The sequence below is a fragment of the Melospiza melodia genome, chromosome 20 (genome assembly GCF_035770615.1).
Source record: "Melospiza melodia melodia isolate bMelMel2 chromosome 20, bMelMel2.pri, whole genome shotgun sequence".
In the NCBI taxonomy this organism is placed as follows: domain Eukaryota; kingdom Metazoa; phylum Chordata; class Aves; order Passeriformes; family Passerellidae; genus Melospiza; species Melospiza melodia.
Window position 1 is genome coordinate 4,538,996 of NC_086213.1, and position 22,891 is coordinate 4,561,886.

General features: G+C 46.4%; 2 protein-coding genes across 6 annotated transcripts; one reads left to right on the forward strand and one right to left on the reverse strand.

The window, feature by feature from the left end:
• The first annotated feature begins 333 nt into the window (after window positions 1-333).
• On the forward strand, window positions 334-22,599 carry C20H12orf43 (chromosome 20 C12orf43 homolog). 5 transcript variants are annotated; one of them, XR_010030188.1, is made up of 11 exons: window positions 334-475; window positions 920-967; window positions 1,219-1,318; window positions 1,928-2,001; window positions 2,330-2,420; window positions 2,797-3,501; window positions 9,493-9,650; window positions 15,170-15,319; window positions 20,829-21,079; window positions 21,582-21,807; window positions 22,405-22,599. XR_010030188.1 is itself a non-coding variant. In XM_063173359.1 (6 exons), the coding sequence occupies exons 1-6, from the start codon at window positions 334-336 to the stop codon at window positions 3,092-3,094; spliced, it is 753 nt and encodes a 250-aa protein (XP_063029429.1). In that variant the 3' UTR covers window positions 3,095-3,853. The 5 variants fall into 5 exon arrangements, 1 of the variants encoding a protein (XP_063029429.1); XR_010030186.1 differs by having other exon boundaries at window positions 21,727-21,807; XR_010030187.1 differs by having other exon boundaries at window positions 21,582-22,599.
• On the reverse strand, window positions 5,147-19,478 carry HNF1A (HNF1 homeobox A). Its single transcript, XM_063173357.1, has 10 exons — window positions 18,876-19,478; window positions 12,122-12,321; window positions 11,827-12,013; window positions 11,318-11,556; window positions 10,418-10,575; window positions 8,806-9,007; window positions 7,400-7,591; window positions 7,015-7,136; window positions 6,587-6,728; window positions 5,147-6,006 (listed from the first exon to the last, which is right to left on the reverse strand). Exons 1-10 carry the CDS (start codon window positions 19,208-19,210, stop codon window positions 5,879-5,881), a joined length of 1,905 nt encoding a protein of 634 aa, XP_063029427.1. The 5' UTR covers window positions 19,211-19,478; the 3' UTR covers window positions 5,147-5,878.
• Window positions 22,600-22,891: the final 292 nt, after the last annotated feature.

Below are 22,891 nucleotides of genomic sequence, written 5' to 3' on the forward strand. Positions count from 1 at the left end.
GTAGGAATACACAAAGCAGTCCTACCTGCAGAGCAGCGAAAATCTCCAACAAAGCAGCTCTCTCGTTTTCAGCCTATCAGCAAAGCATCAGGGTTGGGCACAGCTTCTACATCCAGCAAAAATTTTCATGTCAGTGTAGTAACAGATTAGAAAGTTACCAGGGCCCCAAGGACACGAACCGTATCCTCCAGAAGCTCATTAAAACAGAGAGAGTTTGTGAAAGTCGGTTATGGGAGCCGGACTACAGCTCCCGGCATGCCTTGCGACCGGACTACAGCTCCCGGCATGCTCCGCGGCCGGACCACAGCGCCCAGCGTGTCCCGCGCTCGCAAGATGGCGGCGCCCAGGGGCGGCTCGGGCCCGGACAGCGACAGCGGCTCGGACTCGGAGAGCGGCGGGGAAGCGGCCGCGCGGTTCCGGGAGGCTGCCTGGGACTGCCCCGCCCTGGCGGCGGCGCGGGCGGAGCCGCACAGCGGTGAGAGGCGGCGGACAGGCTGGGCTCTGCTCCCCCGCTGCGGCGTGCCCTCCCCTCTGTTCCCGGCCCCTCCGCTCCGGTCCGGCCCCTCCGCGGCTCCTCCTGACCCGCGGGGATCCCTCTGTGCCGCGGGGCCGGTCAGAAGTGAAGGGGGCTCTGCCCGGCCCTCCCGAGCCATGTCCGGCCTCCAGCTGGGCCCAGAGCCCCCTCCCGTCAGTCCTGGCCTGAGGGAAGTTCCCCTTTCCCCTCTCAGCTGTTCTCCCCGCAGCTGGGCCAGGGCTGTCCTGTAGGCATTGCTCTGGGTGCTCTAACATACAGAGTTCATTGCTCTGTGTGCTCTAACATACAGAGTTCATTGCTCAGTGTGCTCTAACAGTGCCTGACGGGGGTCACAGAGGTCCTGGCTGCAGGTCTCTAAATGAGCCTTTGCTGCTTTCTTTTCAGGGGGTTTTAGAAAGGATCGGTTGCAGCCTAAAGATCAGCCAAGCCTGAGGTATTTTTGCTCTTGGTTTCAGACTTAATGTTTCTCTAAAGGAAAAATTAATGTGTAATATATATGCTGCATCTACTTTGTATCTTGTGATACTTTGTACTGAAAGGGGAAGTTTTTGTCTGAGGCATTAATCCAACCATAATCTGAAATTATGCTTAAATCTGAACAGAATTATGTTTTTAAGGGTTTGGGTGAGAGGCCCAGATGTTCCTGGCCTCAAAAGAGATAATCCTTGTTCTTATTTCAAACGGGCGTGAGGCAATCGGCCGCCAGGAGGGTGACAATGAGCTCCAGACAACTCCAGAGTTCAGAGCACACGTTGCAAAGAAACTGGGAACCATGCTAGACAGGTATGCAAGGCTTGAAACCTGTGTTCTGTGGGTCAGTTACACTGATGTGTTTGTGTGCTAAACCCAGGAAATTCAGCATCTTGTCCCCTTCATGCCTGTATTAAGTACAAGCTTCCAATATTCTGTGACCTAACCTTGCTGATGTGCTGTGCCCATCTGGTCAAAACTCTCTGTGCAGCACTGCTTGTCTCCTGTTTGCCTCTGTGGTGAACATCTTGTGGGGAGAAAAGAGACTTCCATCATGTAAAGGCTGGCAGGAGAATCTTTGTTTTGTTCTTACAACCTACACCAGCACCTGATTCAGGGCAGTGCTGGCAGAATGCCTGGTGCTGGGCTGCCGCTCTGTCTGTTGTGCAAGTATGGCCCTGGAGAACTGGAATTCCTGCTGTTCAGAGCTGGCTTTGGAAATGCTGGTTTTAAACTGTTCTTGTGGCTTGCACTGCTGAGGAGAGAGGGCCTGGTCTGCTCTGGAAACAGGGAGCTGAGGCAGCTTCAATAACAGGAAAAGATCTATGCAGCATCTCCCTCTGGTCTTGTTTCTCAGAAATACCCAGCTGTAGCTCAGTTTGCACAAACCTGTCTGAGGTCTGACTGGGGTTTTCTGTTTAGTTTCATCACTGTCTTGAAGGACTCATCAGGACCATCCCAGACTTCACTGGCACAGTCTGACTCTGAAGATGATGGTGAGTTCCAGGCTCAGCCATTGTGGCTGTTTGTGATTGTTAACTGCTGACAGGTGGGGTGGATCCTGTCCATCACCAGCTGTACCTCCAAGTGACAAATAAACATTTGCACTGAAAGAATTCCTGGTGCTGTCTGTGAGGGCTGTGGTGCTGTCTGTGAGGGCTGTTACTCTGCAGCTTTGACCTCTGTGCCCCAAGTCCTCCCAAATAATTTCTGTCAAGCACTGTGGAAATACAGAAACAGCACTGAGCCTTCCAGGGAAACAGCAGTTGATTGCTTCCCCCTCTGTTCTATATCCTGCCTAAAACCTCCCTTTCCACACTTCAGGTTTTCGCCTCTTCTCTTCCTCTGTCCCTGGAGACTGTGGGAAGCCAGAGCCTTGCCCTGCAGCGAGGAGGAGGAGGCCAGTTAGCTCCAGGTGAGGTGCTGAAGGCTGCTCTGCTCCTCAGTTCTGCTGCGTCCCACGTTGCACAGGCAGCTGGGACTCCCACAAGGGAATAGGAAGGTGAAGAGCTTGAGAAGTGTGTATTTATGACTCTTATATTTGACTAGACCAGAATTTTGTTTCTTTTTTATTGCTGGGGAATGAGAAATGTTTGTGGGAGAAATGTTTCTTTCCTCTCCTAGTGTATGTAAAGAACACACTGGTTAAATGCAACCTGTAGGTGTGGGAGCCCCAGAGCCATTGGGTGTTTGTTGTGTGTTCTCATCTCAGATTTCTCTGCTGTCCAACTTTTGGGTGAATTCAAGGCAGAAGGGCACCACAACTTCCTTCCCTCTTGTTACCTTTGCAGTGACACTGACAGTGACCAAGAGTGGCAGAGGTGCCAGGAGGCTGCTGTGTCAGCTGCAGATATTCTGAAGCAAAGTGCTTTCCCTGCATTGTCCCAGGATCAGAGTCAGGGCTCTGTAGAGCCCAAACAGAAAAAGAAGAAGAAGAAAATTAGGAGAGAGAATAATATTCAAGAGAAAATAATAGACCCAGCAGAGTGTGACCAGATCTGCAAAGATTTGCCTCGGCTGGTGTCTGCAAATGGCCAGCAGGACAGAACAGCAATCACAGAGAGAACTCTGTGCTGCCAGGATCTGTGAAGAAGAAAAAGAAGAAGAAGAAAAAAGAATGATGATTTTGCTCTGCAAACAGCAGGTGGTTGTGATGGGTGAAGGAAACTGAAAGAAAACCTAACAACAGGAGTTGCTGCAGATGAGGGAAAATTAATTGGCAAAGCGTCTGTTCTGCAAGCTCAGTGGCCTGAGAGACTAATTAAGGGACTTCCTGTGCTCCTGTGTCCCCGAGGAAGGGAACATTGTTCTCCTCACACAGCAGTTGGCTGTGCTGCTGCTCATGGAGGCCCAGTCTGAAAGGATTAAATGCTGTGCCAGACGTGCATGGCAGAGGGATGTGCTCAGAGCTGCATTCCTCCTGCTCTGTCCCTTCACCTCTGAAACCCTTCTGCAGAAAGTGTGAGATGAATTCCATTTGGTTTACATGGCAACAGGTGATCAACTGCATTTTCTCTTTGCCTCCTTGTGGACTACTAAGAATAGCTCCAGCCTGTGGGAGACTCATTTATCAAAAGCATCCTGTCAGAAATCAAGGCCCCTTATTTTTTCCCTGCAAACATCATAACAATCTGTTTTTGAAACCTGCTGTGTTACTAATCCCTCTGCAATCTGCACCTCTCCAGGGTCCCTGCACATGAGCAGTGTGTGGTGAGCTGATTTCAGGGTTGGTGTGAATGCATCCTACTGTTCCACTTGTCTCTGTTGATGTTTTTTTTTTTTTTTTTCATGTATAGGGTTTTTTTATGACATCTGTTGTTATTAAATTTTACTACACTCTTGAACCTACTTAATTTGGAAGGTTTTGTAGAACAGTGGCTTTCTTGCTGTATTCAGATTGTCCCCAGCAGAGATAGAGGTGGCTCAGGATGGCTTTTTGGTTGCTGGATGATCAATGCTATGAAATTGCTACAGGAGGGACTTAAGCATAATTTAAAAACCACCTTTCTGTCTCTGATTGGGCTGGTTAATGACTTTTGTATACCTGAAATGCTGTGAGGTTTGGTAGTTTTCACTCTTTGTCTATTTATTCTTCACCTCTCAGTCTTTCAGGAGATTAACTGTTACTGATAAATACTTAAGTTTTTAAGATTCCTGGGTTTCAGGGAATCCAACTTACTGGATTCAGAAGTTCAGAAAGCCAGATTAGAGAAACCAAAAGAGTGAAGTGTAGCTCTTTGAGCATGGGAAATTGTTGTAAGATTCTTGCTGCATTTTAGTCAAGAAAACACAGCTGGCATCCGAAAATAGAAAAGCTAAGTAGAAAGTTGGCTTATAACCTAACAGAAGGTGCCAGCAGAAGTTCCTTGCCTTATGTGCAGTTAAAACTTCAGTGTACTGAATTTTAAACCTGGGCTTTCAAATGCATGGTGGCCTAAACAATTCTTTTTGCTTTGGTTTGGGTTTATTTTTATGCTAACTGGAAATTAGATATATTTGCAACTGGTGTTCATGGTAAATTAGGAAACAATTCTAGGATAAAATCTATCAGAGAATCTCGTTACTGAAGTTGTTGATGGTATCTAGAGGAAGCTCTTATCAATGAAACTTTTCACAGCTATCTGCAATTTTGGTATTCCCAGATATGATAACTGCAGAGTTCACTGTTGGGCTTTTTCAGTTCTCCCTTCCAGTCTCAAGGTTTTTCATCCATTTCACAGGTAAAAGAGTAACTCAGTTTTAGTCACAGACAAAAACCTGTTAGCTGGGGCTATTTTCATGTCTGCTAAAGATGTCTCAGTGATGTGGATGTTGAGAGTAAATAGAGAGGAATAATTAGAAGAGGAATTACATAAGTAGATCCTTGGGACTAAAACTCTTCACTTAGTGCAAGCAAGACTCTTAGAGCCCTGGACAGTTATTTCCATACAAGAGCTACAAATCAAGCCTGCATGGAAGCTGAGAATAAGCCATGTTCTGTAAATGAATCCAAGCTGAGTGTTTATAGAGAAAACTGAGGGAACCTCTGCTCTGTGTGGAGCATGGGAACCTCCCAGGGGAGGAGTGGGAAATGCCATCCTGCAAATCATTCAGCAAGTCAGATGAGATGAGAACCCACAGGGTCAATGCAGAGAACAAGAATCTCCTTGCAGCTGTTAAACTTTAATTTCTGCATTTAAAACAAAGCAGAGCTATATCAAAAACAACCAAGCCATTTCCACTAGGATAGCATGATTTTAGAGCAGGTCATTTTTAACTGAGAATGTTTGGTTTTTTGGTAGTTAATTAAGGGTTTGTAGCTTGTCAGTGATCCCATACTGACAAGTTTGTGCCAAGCCATTCCCAAATCTGTGTCTTGGTTATTCTCATTGCAAAGTCAGGAACTTCCAAGGTTCTGTTATTTCTTATAGCTCCTGTTGGTGCTTTCTTGCAGCAAAGGAGGAGAGTGTTTAAAGGTGGTGTCCCTTCTTTGGCAGCCCAGCCTTGCTCTTTCCCACGTGATTTATCCTGGTTCTGACAGGTTCATACAGGCTCAGCTTGATGAAGGCTGAGTGAATTAAAGTCCCATCCACATCCTGGCACTGTTGGGATTCCTTCTTGGGCAGCCACAAAAGGATGTCTGGCCATTCTGAGCTGGCTCTCAGGGTTAAGGTTTGCTGCTTTGTTTTTTTTTTTTTTTTTTTTTTTTTTTTTTTTTTTTTTTTTTGTGGGGGTGGCAGTGGATTTCAGCAGTGCCAGCATCATCTTTCCATTTTTCTGTCTTGAGCCTGAGACGTTTTCTCTCCTGGAGGCAGCTGAGCAGGGGTTTGTGTGAGGCTGGAGTTGCACCTGGCAGGTTGGCTGTGGCAGTGACTCAGGAGCTGCTGCTGGTGGTTACTGGGAGGAAGATGCCATCTGTGTGGAGATGAAGGTCTCAATGGCGTTGTGAGTGGATGGCAGCAGCTGGCTGTGGCTGTTGGTGGAGTCAGAGCTTTGGTACAGCACCAGGCTGCTGGAGGACACTGCCAAAGGGACAGGCAGAAGTCAATTGCAGATTCTCACCAGTCCCCTTATTGCATGTACACCCCATTTGCAGCATGGCTGTGCTCTGCTGGCTTAGGGGCATAACTGCTTTTGTCTGTGTGTTTTGTGTGCTGCTAAATCCCTGGCTTGGGTCCACAGCCAGCCTGAAAACATCGAGGGCAGCAATCTCCAGAGAGTTCAGTTCTAAGAATTCCTGCTGGTGTCCTAGTTCTCCTCTTAGAACTGGGAAGACCCAATTGGAGTCTTCATTAGGGAGGCTTGGGCTTCTCAGCCCTGAGAACTGCCCACAGGACTGGGTACTCATTGGCACTGATTGTTGTTGATATTTTTTAAGGTATTTGCCTTTCTGAAGTGGCCAATTTCTACAGTCTGGCCTTACACAGACTCTGCTCTGAATCTGTTTCTTGTATTGACTTTTCAAACCCCTCAGGACACGGCAGAGCCAATTTAGGGAATTGAGAGCCCCAATTACCATTTTCTAACTGGATTTTACAGTGTTGGCAAGAAAAACTAGGCAACACATGGCTTAGGAGCCACAACAGTGGCTGCTGCTCTTACCAGCAGGGCTCGAGGTGAGGCGTGGGCCTGGCTGAAGGTGCTGGATTGTTGTGTCTTGGTTCTGTAGATGGATTGTTGGTGCCTGTGACACTGGTGTGTGCATCCCAGACTCGGTGTGGGTCTCTGAGTCAGGTGTGAATGCCTGGAGAAAAGAGAGTTAATAGTGCCTGGCTTCTCCATGCCTTCTAACAGCTGTGGGAAGAGCATTGAGCAGGTTCTGGGGAGGTGAAATCCTCCTGGATGATGCAGTGGAGAGCTTGCTCTGGAGCCTCCAGTGCTGCAGCTGGTCCCAGCAGGGCCAGGAGATGAGAAACAGGCTTCTGCTGGGATGGCACAGACACACCCAAAAGCTCTTTGGCATGCAAGGAGCTGCCTGCAGGCTGGTGCAGCTCTCAGGAGGGGAACAGAGGCTAAAGAAAGGCTGTTACCTGTTTAGTTGGTGTCAGGTTGGTCAGGGCACTGAGATTGGCTGTGTCTGTTATCACCATGGTTTGTGGTAAGAGGCCTGCATGTGTATATTGAGTCACTTCAGATTTGGGGCCATAGAGAGCTGTACAGGAAAGAAAACAACATCATGTGGGTGCTGGAGCTTTGGCTGAGCTGTTCTCCTCATGCAGTGGGACCTGCTGTCTGTCTCCAAAACGCTGGGGGTGGAGGGACAGAGAGATAAATGCAATAAAAATAATTTCATAATTAGAGCAACAATAACAGAGGAGGAAAACAGAGTGCTGTAAGCCCAAGGACCCAGCAAATGCACTGAAGGAACAGTGTCTTTATTTTTGTTTACTTAAGCAAATGAATTCATGTTCTTACCGTGAGGGTTCTGTATCTGAGCCATGGTGGCCATGAAGGGGCTCTGGTTGATGTGGCTCTGCACCTGCTGCATGAGGGGCTGCTGGTAGGATGGGTGCAGTTGCTGGGAGAACTGAACAGGCTGCAGGGTAGTGAGGCTGCTCCCCATGCTGTTTATCACAGGAACACTCTGGGGCTGGGTTGAGGCCAGGCCTGGAAAACAAGGACTGATGCCAGTGGTGCCCACACTGCAGGAGTGGGGCTGCTCTGCAATGGGGGCATCTCAAACAGCCCTTGGGGCAGCCTGTCCCTGCAGGGTGGTTTGAGATCCTGCTTTTCAGGTGTTCCCTTGGTTGTCTGTGATTAAGGATAGATTTCTTGCCTGTGAGAGTGAAGTGGAAATGTCCAAAAACTGCACAAACCCACCTCTGGTTTCCAGTGGTTGTTCCTGTCTACATTCTTGTGTACCAGTATAGTTTCTTTTCTAGTTTAGTGATCACCAGGGAGGCCTTGCTCAAAAATAAATTCAGAGCATCACCTCAGTGCCCAGTTAATTTACTCTTTTTATTTTATGAAACTCTTGGCAACACAGACAACTAGGCTGTGGCTGTCCAGCCACGTGGAATGGAGTTTCAACTCTTTTTGCTAGGGCTGCCAAATTAAGGAATTTGAGTCAGAGAGAGGTAGAAGGTTTCACATATTACTGCCCATTTCCCATAACTGTCCAGACCCTGTAAATCAGTAGGTCTGTCCAGCACTCCGGTTTTTGGGGTTTTTTTTGTTTGCACAAAATTCAAATCCATATCACAATCTTGGGAAGAAATGGAAATTAGTTCACAGCTGTCACCATGGAACAAAACAAGGCCTCTTTCTTCCTTGAAAGAAAGTGTAAGAGAAGAGTATACACTTTATTTTCCTTTCCTCTAATGAGATGCACTTTGGCAGTAGACTAGTCTTGGAATGAAAAGAAATCTCATAAAAGTCCAGAAAAGCTGTCAAAGTGAAAAATATAAAAAAATAGTAATTACTGCTGTGGATTCCAAAGGCATATGCTGCTCTTCGCAGGAAGTGGTGGAACAGGATGTTTTGTCTTTCAAGCACTGTGAACATGCTTTAATTTCCATCATTTTAAGGAAGTATTATATTTATATCTGGAAAGATTAAGAGCAGCAAACCAAAACATTGGCATAGGAATAGATTACTCTTAAAACGTGGGTTTTGTGTGTAACTTAATTCTACCATGAACGAGGAACATCTGTCCTTAATCCACTGGTACTCGCCAACAGTGCTGCTGATCCTAGGTGACAATTTCCTCAGGTTTGTATCGCTGCCAGCTCAGTGCTGGGGCTTTGAGGATGGGGCAGGTGATTGTGACAAGGAGGGGCAGCTGTGGCTGTGCAGGAGTCAGCCCTGCAGCCTCCACTCACCGATCACCAGCGTGGAGGCTCCGGTGTTGGTGAAGGCGGGCGCCAGGGACGGCGTCTCGCCCGCCCCGATGGCCATCACCCCCGGCAGGGAGGCCATGATCAGGTTCTGGGTCTGCTGGCTCAGCGTGTGGGGGCTTTGCTCCAGGCTGTGCAGGGCAGTCAGGGTGCTGACAGGAGGGAGAGTTCCTCCAGGAGCTGAGACCTGTGGGAAAGGAGAACCCTGAATGTGCCACCTGCGGCAGGTGGGGCCCAAAGCTGTGACAAAAACACCTTTCTTCCTGCTCCTCACTGGAAAGGCTTCACATATCCTTGTCTGCAGCTCCTGTGTGCTCATCATTAACTCCCACAGGTCAGCTGTTGACATACTAAGAGTAAATCCCTGCTGGTTTAGTTCTTTCACATTTAAGAAATTGTAACAATGAGATTAAGCCCACTGTGTTCTCTATAGGGAAAGATCATCTTCTGTTTCATAGCTGAGGGCAGAAGGAGAAGTTCACAGAAATTAAGAGGCTCGGGTAACTTCACATGGTAATTTTAGTAGCAGAGTTTAGCATGGAATCGAGGAGTTCCTCTTTCCTTTAGGGATCTGTAGTCATAGTATTGTGGAAGAGCAAAAAAGCATTCTGGTGATTTGGCTGATAGAGAAAGTTAAATGCCTTACATTATACTTCTTTTCTCTCCCCTCAGACAAACAGCTGTAAGGAATCTTTAGTGAGAATAAGCACCAAGAGGTTAAACAGTGGGACAAACCACCTTGATATCAGTTTTAGAACACAGACACAGAAGATTTTCAGGACCTCATGAAAGACTTATTTTCTTCAGCAAGAGACCAGAAATCCTGCAAAGTGAGTGACTGATGAGATTTAAATCAGACTTATTTTTAGCAACCTTAACTTTGCCTCCAGCCAGCCTGTGCTAATGCAAACTTCTGCTGACTGTTTCTCTGAAAACAAGGGAACATGTGCAGACTGAGAATGATCAGTCATATAGCTCTGATGCTTCTTTGTTAATGATGTGGGAAAAGGTCTGGTCAGATCTCAGAGGGAAATTGGCTTTGAGGAGGCAATCTAATTATCCAGTACATGTCTGCATCCAGGCTGTTGGGCTTCATTTTTACAGGTAAGCTAGATGTAAGTATGGGTCTGTGTTCTGGTAATCCCACTGGTCTGACCAACTCTTGGGATGCGTAGAGTCCAAATAAGAGTTAGAGATGGGATGAGAATCTCTCTGGGAAGGAGGAGAGAATAGGGTTTCCTGGGAAGAAGGAAATCTTGTCATACCTTAAATGCTGTGTTTCCAGAACAGACTGTTTTAATACCTCATGAGGAAATGTCTTCTTGCTCTCATGCTCTAATACCTGCCCTCACCACAGTCTAGAGGGCACATATTGGTCTTACATGGTCAGTGCAGAGTGACTCTAATATATCATATTGTCACATAGGAGGTTATGTACAATAACCATATGTAACAATATGTTAGATATGACTATGTAATGTAAGAAGGTGGGTTTAAGAACATTCTAGAAAAACAACCCATGAATAGTTCATATTATAACCACAGGCAGATGGCCTGACATGTCCCAGTCAGCAGAACAGGAGTGTCCATCACTTACCAGCTTAGTGTCTGTGCTCAGCAGGTTCTGGCTGGGCTCCAGCCCAGGGGGAGACACCTGATGCAGGATGGTCTGGGTGGTCACCATGGAGCTGTTCCCGTGGTGGTTGCTGCTGGAGGACTCTGCCTCACTGGCTGGCTGCTGGTTGTACCTCACTCCTGCATCACAACAGGAGGGAAACTGCTCGTCACAAGTGAGAAACTGAGAAACTTAGGCAGGCACTAAAATCAGTTTCCTCTGCAGGCACTTGGCACCAGATATTTGGGCAGGTACTTAATGGTCAGTAGGGGAACCAGAAGAGCAGGCACTCACACCCTGCCCTGACTTTCCCCTGTAATTTGGTGTAGCTGCTTCCTCAAACACTGGCTGTGAGAGCCAAGGGAGCAGGAAAGCACCCCTCTGCATGTGGCTGTAGAGAGGAGTCTCTGTGAGATCCTGTCTTCCCAGAGTAAGAGCACCCCCCAGCTGGCAAAGCTGTGCTCTTTGTGGGTGGAGAATGACTTTTCCTCATGCCTAAAAACTGTCACAGAGTCTGAGAGGGCTGGCATTGGAAGGAGTGAGGGGCACACATGACTGGAAGGGCATGGAACTGACTTCTGATGGGCAGGGACGGCTCCTGGAACACAAGTTTGGGGTTGATGCCTGCTAGCTGGGAGGCCTCACAGTGGGTGAGAAGCTTTGGCTGAGTTTCGTTACTGAGTTTTATCTCCCTTGACATTCCAGCCACTCTCCTCACCCAGAAACACGGTCTTTTTGTCACCTTTGCTCTTCCCCTGTAGCAAATCTGCTTTTTCTCTTTGTAGATTCATTTCCTAAGGGTCTGAACTTGGGAGACAGTTTGGGTGACAGAGTTTGGGGAGGTTCAGCTCTCTTGCAGGTCTCCCTGCGGCTGTTCCTTACCGTGAACTTTGCTGGGTGAGAGTGCCGGCGGTGGCTGCAGGGAGGAGGAGCTGTGCGGGGTGAGAGGCGGGCCCGGGGCCGGCTGCGGGCCGCTGAAGGTGTCCATGGCCAGCTTGTGCCGGAAAGCCTCCTCCTTCCTGCGGTTGGCAAACCAGTTGTAAACTCTGACCTCTGTCACCAGGTTTGAGCCCAGTCCCTGGGCCTGAGATGGGGAAACACCTCTCTGAATACACTCTGCCCTGTGGGGAAAAGCACAAGAAGAGCCTTGCTGAGCTGGGCTTATTCAGAGACAGTGTGGTCTGGTGCACTCTGTGGAAGGATCCTCCGAGACCTGAGGCTTTCCTTGTGCTCTGTGGACAAGTAATGATCATTTGTGGCATTTAATTCAAGCATGGCTGGTGTCAGTGGTGCCACTCAGTGCTGTACCTTTGCTCTGTCTCCCAGTGGCACCAGCAAACACCAGGAATGCAGAGAGACCTTGCTGTGCTTAGACACACACCCACCCTTACCTGTTGCACTCTTCCACCAGTGCCTCCCTCTCTTCTTTGCTGGGGTTTTTCTGCCTCTCATAGGCTTGGAACAGGATCTGTTGTGAGGCAGGACCCCACTTAAAGCGGTTTCTCCTTCCCTTCTTGGTGGGCAGGTCATCTCCCATGGGCTCATCTGTCAGGATACCCTGGCCAGCATGTGTGAATTCTGCAAGCACAAAGGGAAAAGGGAATTTTTTCCTTGAAAACAATCAGGAGTAAGGACAAGCAGAATCCTTTATGGCACTGAGACAGGAGCAGTTGTTGCCATACTCACGCTGGGCCACCTCTCGCTGCTTCCGGACGTACCAAGTGTACAGGGCTGCCCTTTTTTGGGTCTTCATGGGAGTGCCCTTGTTGAGGTGTTGGGAGAGGTGGGATTGGTTCAGACCTGTGGTGTCCACCACCTCACGCTGAGGGATGTTGTGCTGCTGCAGGTAAGACTTCACCATCTTTGCTACTCGCCAGGGATCCTCTCTGGAAGGAACAGAAAACATTCCTCAGGGGAGAGAGATAAAACACCTGCTCTGAGCAGACCTGGGTTTCAAGGAAGTGCAGCAGCAGCTCCTGAGGGGCACTTGTCAGTCATCACCATCACGTTTGGTGAGGCCATAGTGCTCATTGCCTGCAGGGGACAAAGCTGTTCCTCAGTGTGCTGCCTTGCTCAGTTTTGTATGCAGGGTAAAACTGCATGGCATTGGAGATAAATTGCAAAAGATGTAGCAGTGTCTTCCTTTGAAGTGCTGGCTGTACACACTTAGGTCTGCCCTTAGGAGGAGACTCTGCTTACCAGGGGAATTTCCCACTACACAGAAGCAACCTCTCTCTTCCCTTTCCCTACATTACTTTTCCTCTCTATCCCCCTCTCATTAAAGCAGATGGGGCAGATGTACTGGGTTTTACAAGACAGATTGATTGTGATACTTGACTGAACTTGACTCATGCCCTGATTCTGGTCCAGGTTGGGTTGCCTTGCAATGATTCAGCCAATGGAAACAGGCTGTCATTATACTGTGACATGACAGCTCTGTATGCATATATATATATATGACAAATCATCCATATATGACAAATCATCCAGAATGATGTTCTTACACATCTGCTAGGTGTTACTCAAACACATTGGTTCACACCTAGATCTACTCAGAGCTTCTAAATGCAATATAGAATTACTAATTCCTCCTATTGCTGCCTCCCTTGGGTAACTGCTGAAGGAATAGAACTATATGAGGCAAAATTTCAGGAACAGTTTGGGATTTTATAATTGATGTGATCCTCTGGGTTTTATGATGTCCACTTAGAATATCCATTAAGGTTCTTGAGTAAAATAGAGAAAACACAACTGTGACTTTATGTGTATTGATTTCACCCCAGCTGAAAGTCACAGTAGAAATAAAGATGTGAAATCCATCAGTCTAAATCCAAGCAGTGCCAGAGCACCTCTGCAGAACAGCTCCTGGCTCACTTTGAACAGCAGCATCCTTCTGTGCCTTCTGTGTGAAATGTCTGCAGGAAATGGCTTGCAGAGCTGTAGGAAGACACTGGTGTCATATTCAACACCAGCATCAAAGGAGCAGTGGGGAGAAAAAAAGGTGCCTGGGATGGTGCAGAAACTGTCACAAGAGCACACATGTCTGAGCCAGGGCAACAACTGTGCTGTTCATGGCTTTGTTGACTCAGGAGGTTGCTGGAGGCTGCACGGTGATAAGGAGGACAAAGTCCACACCTGTTCTCTCAGTACAAACACCCTTATCTCTGTTCCCCTGCAGCCCCTCTCCCAGGGCTGCCTAGTCCAAGGAGCAAGCTCCACAGCAGTTAAAGTGTGACACAAATGGTATCAGTTACAGCTTTATGAAAACCTGCTTAAAATAGAACATTTGTTTCTCTTTTACATTGAAGCTAATGCCATAGAGGCTTCTGATTTTTAGCATCTTCCCTTAACTACCTTTGTCTTTCAAAAACCACAACTTGAGCTGAATTTAAGAAAGTTTTTCTTTCCTCATAGTTGTTTTTGTTTCTTTCTTTCTTTCTTTTCTTTTTCCCTCCTGCTGCCTAAACCAGTCTCCTGCCTTTGTACTTGTGATAGTCTGGCCAACACCTGCACCCTGTGATCATTGCCCAAGTCCTTGTATGGAGGGGAAAAGCCTCTGACTGGGAAGCTGGCCTCTCTGATTTGAGTTCTGGCTCAGATGGGGAGAGGAAAGTCTGTGTTGGCCCTGATGGAAACCTCTATTATGTGTTGGTTCCTTTCTGCACCACAGTCAAGTCAGTTTTGTCTCCCCTGTTGAGATCCTCATTTTGTGGCAGGAATAAACCAGTAGGTTCTGTGAGTCTCTTCTCACAGTGGTTAAAGACTTGTGGGTTTTGTCTTCTTTTAACTCAGCAGAGAGCTTTGTCATGCAAAATAGTGCAGGGAATCTTAGTTCAGTGTGATTTCCTAGGACAGCTGTGTGAAATCCTGGCTACTCTGCACATTGTCAAAAGCCAGTCTGCAAAACCAAAGCAGCAATACTTTGGGCCCAAGGCTGCACCACAGTGCAGGTGATGACAGCCTGGCCAGCTGAGCCCTTGCTGAGATACACAGTTCCACCTGCAGGGCCTCCATCACAGGCTGGGACATCAGAAGTTGAAACCTCTTCTCTTTCACTGGCTATAAGAATATCATTGACTGTCAGAGGGGAGGATTTCTAAACTGAGTTCTCCTGCTTGTTGTTACAGCCAAATCTCAATTGTTTCAGTGAGTCAGAACTATCTATCTCCAAGACTGTCTCCTGCCTTTTAGTTTCCCTCTCTGCTCAGATGCAAACTGTCTCCCCAAGGTCTCGTTCTCCAGGGTGTAATCTCCCTCCTGGTTGGTCTCACACAGGTAGGTTTTACTTCCTTCTTCTGAAGTCTTGTTCTCCTGCTCTCAGTTGCTTATTGCCATGTGAGCATTGCCCTTCTCCATGGCTCATCCCCAGCACAGGGGCCAGGGTCCTCTCTCCATGTCAGCTTCCCATTTTCTTAGTTCTGAGGTCACTTTTTAAGGGCGTTTTCACCTCCCTTTTGTTACCTGAACAATAAGTAACCCAGGTAGTTAGTTATAAACTCAAAGGGAACAAGAGGCTGGTTGATAATTTATAGCAACATCTCAAATTTAAATGGAAAGTAAATATCAAGTTGTTAGCATTAAAGAAAACCCATTCCAGAGAGCTGGAGATGTAACATTCAGGGGACCTTCTCCCTCCTTCACTCTCCCTGACTTTTTATTTTTCCTTTGTTCTTTTCTTTCTTCTCCTCCTCCTCCTTCACTCTCTCTTCCCTTCTTTCCTGTTCTGATTCTCAGGTGGGAGAAGCCTTCATTTCCCTGAGGTGGGTTCTGGATTGCTGCTTTGGACCAGCCCCTGCTCAAGCAGAGGTTCAGAGCTGTGAGGTGCTCAGGACCATGCCCGGCCCTTTCCTCTGGAGCTGCTGCACACCTCAGTGCAGAGGCAAGGTAAGACCATCCATGCTGGCAGTGTTCCTTTCTGTTGAACTTGGCCTGGTTTGCCTCATCTTGGTTTATATGTGGAAATGAAAGGGGTGTGGCAGCTTCATCTCCAGATTCCCCAACTAGAGCTGTTCTAAGCAGGGGGAAAGACTGGACCTTTGTCATGATATATCTTTGTTTTCTTTTTTCCTTCTGGAAAGTATGCTTTTATCCCTGCCTCCAGGGGAAATCTGTTGCTTATCTCAATTTCTCTCTTTCCTGGTGGAATTTCAGCCCTTGCCCTACAGGTGGATTGTCACTATACCTCTCTTCATTTGCTTTACCTGCAGTAGTTTGATCCCTTCCCCCAAGGCAGCCTCCTTCTTGCTTTATATTCTGGGAGTTTCTCCTCACAGCTCTACCTCCCTACTGAGTCATTTATTTCTTATCATAGATGCAATTTGTTTTGTGTGTGGATTGATATGGAAAGAATGTTTTTATTCAAACTGTAAATCTACGGGAGATCAGTGAGACATATGAAAGGACAAAATGAAATTATGTTAATTCCCCACTAGAGAAACCTTTATCTGAACTGCCTTTAGCATGTTTTCTCTGCAGGGACAAAATCTAATCAACACCCATGGGTGCACCCAGTCCTGTGGGTGTATCTTCTCTGTTCTACTCAGCTTTGACCAGAGTTTTTAAAACCAGTTTCACCTTCAGTGTTCTTGTGAAGACATAGTTGGTCTCTTGGTGTTGTCGATTTTTTTCTCTTTCCAGCTCCTGGAAAGCCTGATAATGGACACTTTTCCTGATTCTACTTTATAAAGCAGTAGCTTTATAAGCAATGGTTGCAGTTACCACAAAGACTTTCCTGTATCAGCAATAGCTGCCCACCAGTCAATCTCTCTGTAAAATTTGTTCTGCAGACCAGGAATTGTTAATAATGCCCAAAGAGGCTTCTGTCTAAAGGGAGAATTGCCTCCATCTGGTTTCTGCATTTGAAACCCTTGTGTAGATGGTGAAGTAGTTCTGCAAGCAGTGACCTTTTGCTGGGAATCCCTGGGCATGGAGATTCTTGTCTGCCTTTCTTTTTCTATTGCTGGAAGTAATTTCTATCACAGACTGTTCTGCCCTGCTTTACAATATTTACAGTACTATCTCAAGGACATTGCTTTAAGGTTTCTATTAATGGAAAGGTTTGATCTTAAAACCAAAAAAAGTTTATTAGTAGGTGAGAACTTCTTAGGTATTATCAACCCCTGCTCCTGGTTCAGATGCTTTGAACAGATTTTTAGACACTCTGTTGATTTGATGAGAAAGATGAAACATGTCAATGCAGGCTTCCTACTCTTTTCATTTTAACTTGATTAATTTTGATATATTAGAGACTCCACTTGTAATCTTTTTCTGAAACTGAGGCTTCTGGTGCCTTTATATTGTCATCAACAGCAGAAGTGAATTGCTCTGTCCTATGGTGGAGGAGATTGATGACAGAGATCCCTGATGTTTCAGAGCAAAGCCTTTGTAATTAAGAGCCAGTGTGAGGCTTAGGAGATCCCTGTCCTTGCCCAGTCTCCTCTGTGCTCTCTCAGGGGTTTAGGAAGGTCCTAGAATTTGTCTGTACCTCAGTTTCCATTTGCGAAATGGAAATGCTGCTCAGCAGACTGACTGTCAGAAAGTGTTAATGGAAGAGAGGTAAGACTTGTGGTGAGGCTGGTAAGCACAGGGAAGACTGGCAGCAATATCCTAGAAAGGCAGGGAGGATCAGAAGCCAGAAATGGTGCTGAAGGGAGGGTGACAGGAAGGAATTGCCTCCATCCTGTTCTTAGATCACAGCAGATGTCACTTCAGCCCTGCTTCACCCACCCATTAGAGAAAAAGGGACAAAGCCAGGGAGTCTTCCTCAACCTCCATGGCTTCCTTTCTGGAGAGATACTTGACAAACCATCAAAAGTTAATGATCAAAAAGCTTATCAGGGTATTTTCGTCTATAAATTTATAAGACAAAAGAGAAATAATAAAGCCATTGGATAATTAGTAACTAGCCAGGGCCCGCCCGGTGCCACTGGGCTCAAACTGCCCCAAGACCTGCACGCAGACTCAGGAGGATGGGAAGGAGACAAGGATGGGGGGAAGAAAAAGAGTGGGAGGCAGAGAGAGAATCAGCCAAGGAGACAACAAAATGGGAAGAATAGCAGCAGAAGCAATGGTGAGAAGGGAAATAGGTGAAAAGAATCTGAAAGATGTAAGGGAAGTAGAGAAAACTTAAAGATGTGGAAGAGCTGGAAGTGCAGAAGAAATGAGACATATTGGGCCAGGAAGAAGACAGAATTATTGGGAATGCTTTTCCACACAGGTAAGAGCTGATTCAGTGAATTTTCCTCTCATGGGTTCTGCAGAATCATCAATCTGCCAGGGAGCTTTCTTTTAAGTATTTACAGGGAATGCTAACTGTTGTCATGCTCTTTTCTTAGCTCTGGCCTTTTGTGGTGGGATTTGATGTTTGCTTCTGCTGTTACATTTTCAGTGCTTTCCTTTGCACGTGAAAGAGGGTGATCAGAGAGCCTGAGAAATTCCCTAGCTGGATTTTTAGTGAAGATTTTAGGTGCAGGATGTTGCTGCACCTCTGTCTTCTATCAGCTTGTCATTTCAAAATAGCCCTAAACCAGTCAGGAATCTTGTGATGGATGGGAGGATGGGCCTGATCCTTGCTTGGACAAACCTCTTGGGTCTCCCATGGGGATTCTATCCCAGTGAGAATCCCAAATGGCAAACTGAGTGAATGCTTCTCTGGGTCTATTGAGAGGCTTATGGATTCAGGGAACTTTCCCTATCTTTTGATCTCAAAAATGATCGTATGCAAAGGCAAATTTGTGTGGCAGCAAAGCCAGACACTGTTGCTGTGTATGTACTTTGTAAATGTGACAGACAGTGGATGTAACTGGACCAACAGAAGCAGAGAGTTCTGTCCAGGTTTAACCTCTGCATATGTTTGCTGTGTGCTTTTTACAAGAAAAATCCCCACCAAAGTCAGGGGACTTCACACTCAGAAGAACAACAAGGACAAAGTCTCTTGATTTGGCTTTGGCCAATAATCTATAGCAAACCCCAGTGAAATTAACAATATAATTCTCCTTAAATACAGCAGGGAAATGTTACAACTTCACTGTATCATTCATACAAATATAGCACCAGCTCAGAATGACCAGGTTGTTTTTTTTTTCTTCCTGATGACTGAAATTGTGAACTGTATTAAAAATTTCAATCCTAAACCCTAACATTCAGTCAAAGAGATGAGAGCTACACAGGCCTTGGACTATTCTGAAGCCTGATGCTATAACCATGTCAAATATATAATCAGGCTCCATAGCTTCCTTAATGCATTTTAAGCAAGATTAAAGGAAAACCTGAACATTTATAGAGCATTTGGGGGCTGCTAGTCCTGGCATGGATGAAGACTGTCTCTGTGCAGGTAGATCAATTGTGAATACTAGGGACACTGAGGAGAAGAGGAAAGGAAAAGAGATTTAGAGGGAGAGTGCAAGAAAGCAGCAAAGAGGAGCAGTAAATCTGTCCTTACTGTAATAGTCTTTCCACCACAGCCTTCTGGTGAGCAGCCTCCTCAGGGCTCAAGTTTTCCAGCTCCTTCATTATCGGAGGGGTAAACTCCTCTCCATCATCTGAGGTTTCATCTTCTGACGCCCTGGAGTCGGCCATGCCGTTGGGGAGGTTGGGGACGTCGGGGCAGGGCTCCCCTTTCTCGCTCTGCAGGGCGTTGATGGCGCGCTGGCTCTCGCTCTGCAGCCCGTAGGGCTCCGCTTCGCCCAGAGCCTTGATCAAGGTCTCCTTGGTCAGCCCCGACTCCAGCAGGGCTTCCAGCAGCTCCACTTGGAGATGAGTCAGCTTGGACACCATGGTCTTCAGCCTGGTGTCTCTTGGCTTGGAATTTGGGGTTATCCTGCTTCCAGCTTCCCTACACCATGGTCCCGAGGTAACGCGCCCGACTGTCAGCAGAGTGGGCACAGCGCAGCCTCCCGCCTTTACACCCCCCAAAAAAAACAAAATACAAAATTGAGCCACTTCAGACCCCCCACGACTGTCCTGAGCCAGTGCTGATAAAGGGACCCTTGGCTATCTGTTTACATTGGAGCAAATGTAAATTCTCCAAGGTTCATATTTATCTGTGTGCTTTAGCAAGTTACTGAACTTTGGACTTCAGCACTGCCGCAGCAGTTCACAAAGTGCAGAGGGAGAGAAAGCAGGGGGAGGGGGAAAGGGAGGGAAGCAGGAGAGAGAAGGAGAAGAAAATGAAGGTATAAAAAATCTGCAGCATGGAAAAGTGAGTATGGAAAGAACATTAGGAAGATGGGGATGGAGAAGCACGGCTTACTTCTGGCCCCGTTAGTTGTGGAGAAGGAAGGAGGTGGAGTACCCAAAAGGAGAAGCTGTGCCTGGCTGCCCATGGTTCAGGACAAGGTGCTGCTGTTGGAATATCACAGAACCTGCTCAGAGCTCTGGCAGTGGTGAAGTACAGCCAGTGTCAGCCCTGCCAAAGGCTCTGGGGAGAGAGAAAGCCACACTGGCAGCTGAGCTGGTCTTTGTGCATCCCCCAGCAGTGGAGCAGGCAACCACTGGCTTTATGTGAACCTTCCCAAAGCTCACAGGGTGTTCTGAAGCTCCAGCTGATTTCTGTGGCAGAGCATGAAGGCCTAAGTGACTTTTTAATTTCTGGCTTTGGGTGCTGGGTATCTTGATGTACAAATACTAGTAGTACCTCAATTTTACCTTGCTATGTTTATTGCCCAACTATGAGCAGGAGCAGTGTTCCCACATAACCTGGAGGATTGCAGGGCTTGCCCCTCTGAGCTTGTGATTCATGTGTTTGATAAAGGATAGCCCTGGGTGCTGGGTCATGCTCAAACCCTGCTCTATCATCAGCTGCCCTACTGCTCCTGATGGGTGCTGTGGGCAAGCTTGTGGTTCCCCTTTATCATCTGCCTCCATCCCTTCCTGGTACCAGCCCTGCTCTGAGGCCCTGCTCCCACCTGTTGGGTGATTTCCTAAAACACGATCCCTGGCTTGGCTGGAGCTGCTTAAAACAATTCTCCAGGAATCTTTTTGACTAAATTCCCTTTTCTGGTCTGAAATTATATTAATGAATCGATCTACTTTGAGTGGCTAAATTAGAGAATAACTTGATGTGCACGTGTGGGCTCGATTGTCTCACACGAGTGACTCCTGGCAGGATGTAAAGCTGTTGTCTCAATGGAAGCTTGCCAGGGCAGCTGCCTGTGTCTGTACACTCCCATCAGCCTGAGCTAAACAGAGCCTGCTAGGGCTGTCCCCAGGCTGGGCAGTGTCCCAAGACAATGCTGCAGAGGACCTTGGCTCCTGTTTTCCCTGGTGGGCACCACTGGCCAAGCTCTCCAGGCTCCTGAGTCAGCAGCTGCGGGACAGAGTTCCTGCAGAGGGACCCTCCTCCTCCAGGCACAGGCAGGACTGGGACTCTGTTAACTCTTACCTTTTATTTCAGATCTGCTCCGTGCCCAAAGCACCACGTCCCCTCCCTGCAGGGCGTTAACAAAGCTCTAATGGATACTGACGACTTTGTGTGGCTGAAAACGAATGAGAATCCCGAGTCCATGTGAAAACATTTGTTTGAAGAAACTTTCATGTGAACATTAACGTAAAGACAACTTCAGCTGCTAAAGATGTTTTTGGGATCATACTCTTAATAAAGAATTGTGTTGCTTTTGCACCCATCTCAAGAGAATTTAAAGAATGGTGAGCATTTTTTTGCATTGTCCTGCCAGTGTTGATACTATTTCCATGCATTTTATTGTTATTACAGTTTTCCTTTATTCCCTCCCCTCAGGTAGACATGACAACATTAGTGGCTGATAACAGTAATTTTCAATTGTAATTACAGTATCCAACCATGACATACAGTTTCTGCATGATATGTCCTTATAAGTCCAGGATTTTGCACAGACACAGCAGATTGTGGAGCTCTTGCAATATGTGACAGTGGAGATGCTGTCATTGTGTGTTACTTTTTTCTGCCTCTCTTTGGCAAGGTGATCTCTTTTACATAAACCAAGGTGGAAAATATTACCACTGTTCTTATTAAAAGGATTGTCCATATTCTGTTGGTATATAAACCTACTGAATGTTTGAGAGGTGATGAGGACACAGATCATTAAGTTTAAACTTAATATTTGTCAGTGGAAGCTGTAAAGAGAAGAAAGCATAACAACAAGTTATGTCTATATTGTGTGGTTTCAAGGATTCCTTATGCACCCAGAAGTCCTGATGCTGCTGCTTCTGCTTGCCTTGAGGATCTTCAGCTGTAGAAGCTTTTTTTTTTTTTTTTGAGACCAGTGACCTTTGAAGTGTATAAAACCAGAAATGCACATCTGTTTGTATGATAGGACCTCCCTGAATGCTACAACTGGATGCCATGTGGAGAATGCTTAGCTGAACAAGGGAACATTTCAAATGCTGAGGAGGAGGTAAATATTCTCTATCACTTTATCATGAAAGGATTTTTCCCTTGGTCTATTGGAATTGTCCATTTTAAACTACAGGAGCCTGGATAATTAGCAAAAAACCAAATAAACTTACCCACTTTCATCTTTCCATTCATTGGAACCTGCCAGGCTGTGCCAGAGAATAGCTCAGCCCCACTAAGTATTTCAGAGCCTCAGTGCAGGAAAACCAGTGAGCTTTTCAGTGTTTCTTAAATGTTAGAAATGTTAGTGGTCAGACTGAAAGGGATTCCTGCTGTGAATTAGCCAGCATCCCTATTTTATAGCCTGGCACTAAGGATTGCAATATCACATTTCTCAGATTTTATTACAAGTGCAGTTCTGAGGTGATGAGAGAACAGCAGAGGTCAAGGGTGGAAGTTAGATTATAGTTTTATTGGAGGAAGAGCTCAGTTGCAGAGTGCCATAATCAGAAAATGTTCTTCTGTAGCTGAATTGTACTCAGGGATTGTGCCTTGAGGATGAATATTTGAAATAAGGGGACTTGTGTTTCCTATATCCATTTTTATCTATTACCAGTGCTTACTCTATTTTGATTTCCTTAATTATAACCATTTCCAGGTTACACTTGATTGATTCTCGAGTCACTCTGATTAAAATGATCTTGGTCATTGTAACAGGGGAAACTTAAAGTTTGAAGACACCAAGAGATACCTGCTTGTTTTTCTCATGTTTGCAGTATTTGGTTTTGTATTAACTGTTCCAAAGTAATCTCTTCTCCCCTAATAAAGTGAGTGAATTACTTAACACTGAAAACACTGCATGGAAGTATGAATGGGTGCACAGTAGAAACATTCTTCTGATTTTACATGTACTGGTCTGAATTCTGCTTATTGCACTAAATAAGGGCAAACCCAGAGTAAGGGACAGCAGAGTCCTGTGAAACTCATGGAAAGCAGAATAGACTCCCAAACCCTCACTCCTGTATCAACACCATTTTTACCCCTGATGTTTTAATGTACTGAATTATATCTATTATGAAGTGTACATGATGAAAACCACAGTAATTTGCTGGTACAATGTAGATTGAAGGAGCATACAGAGAAGG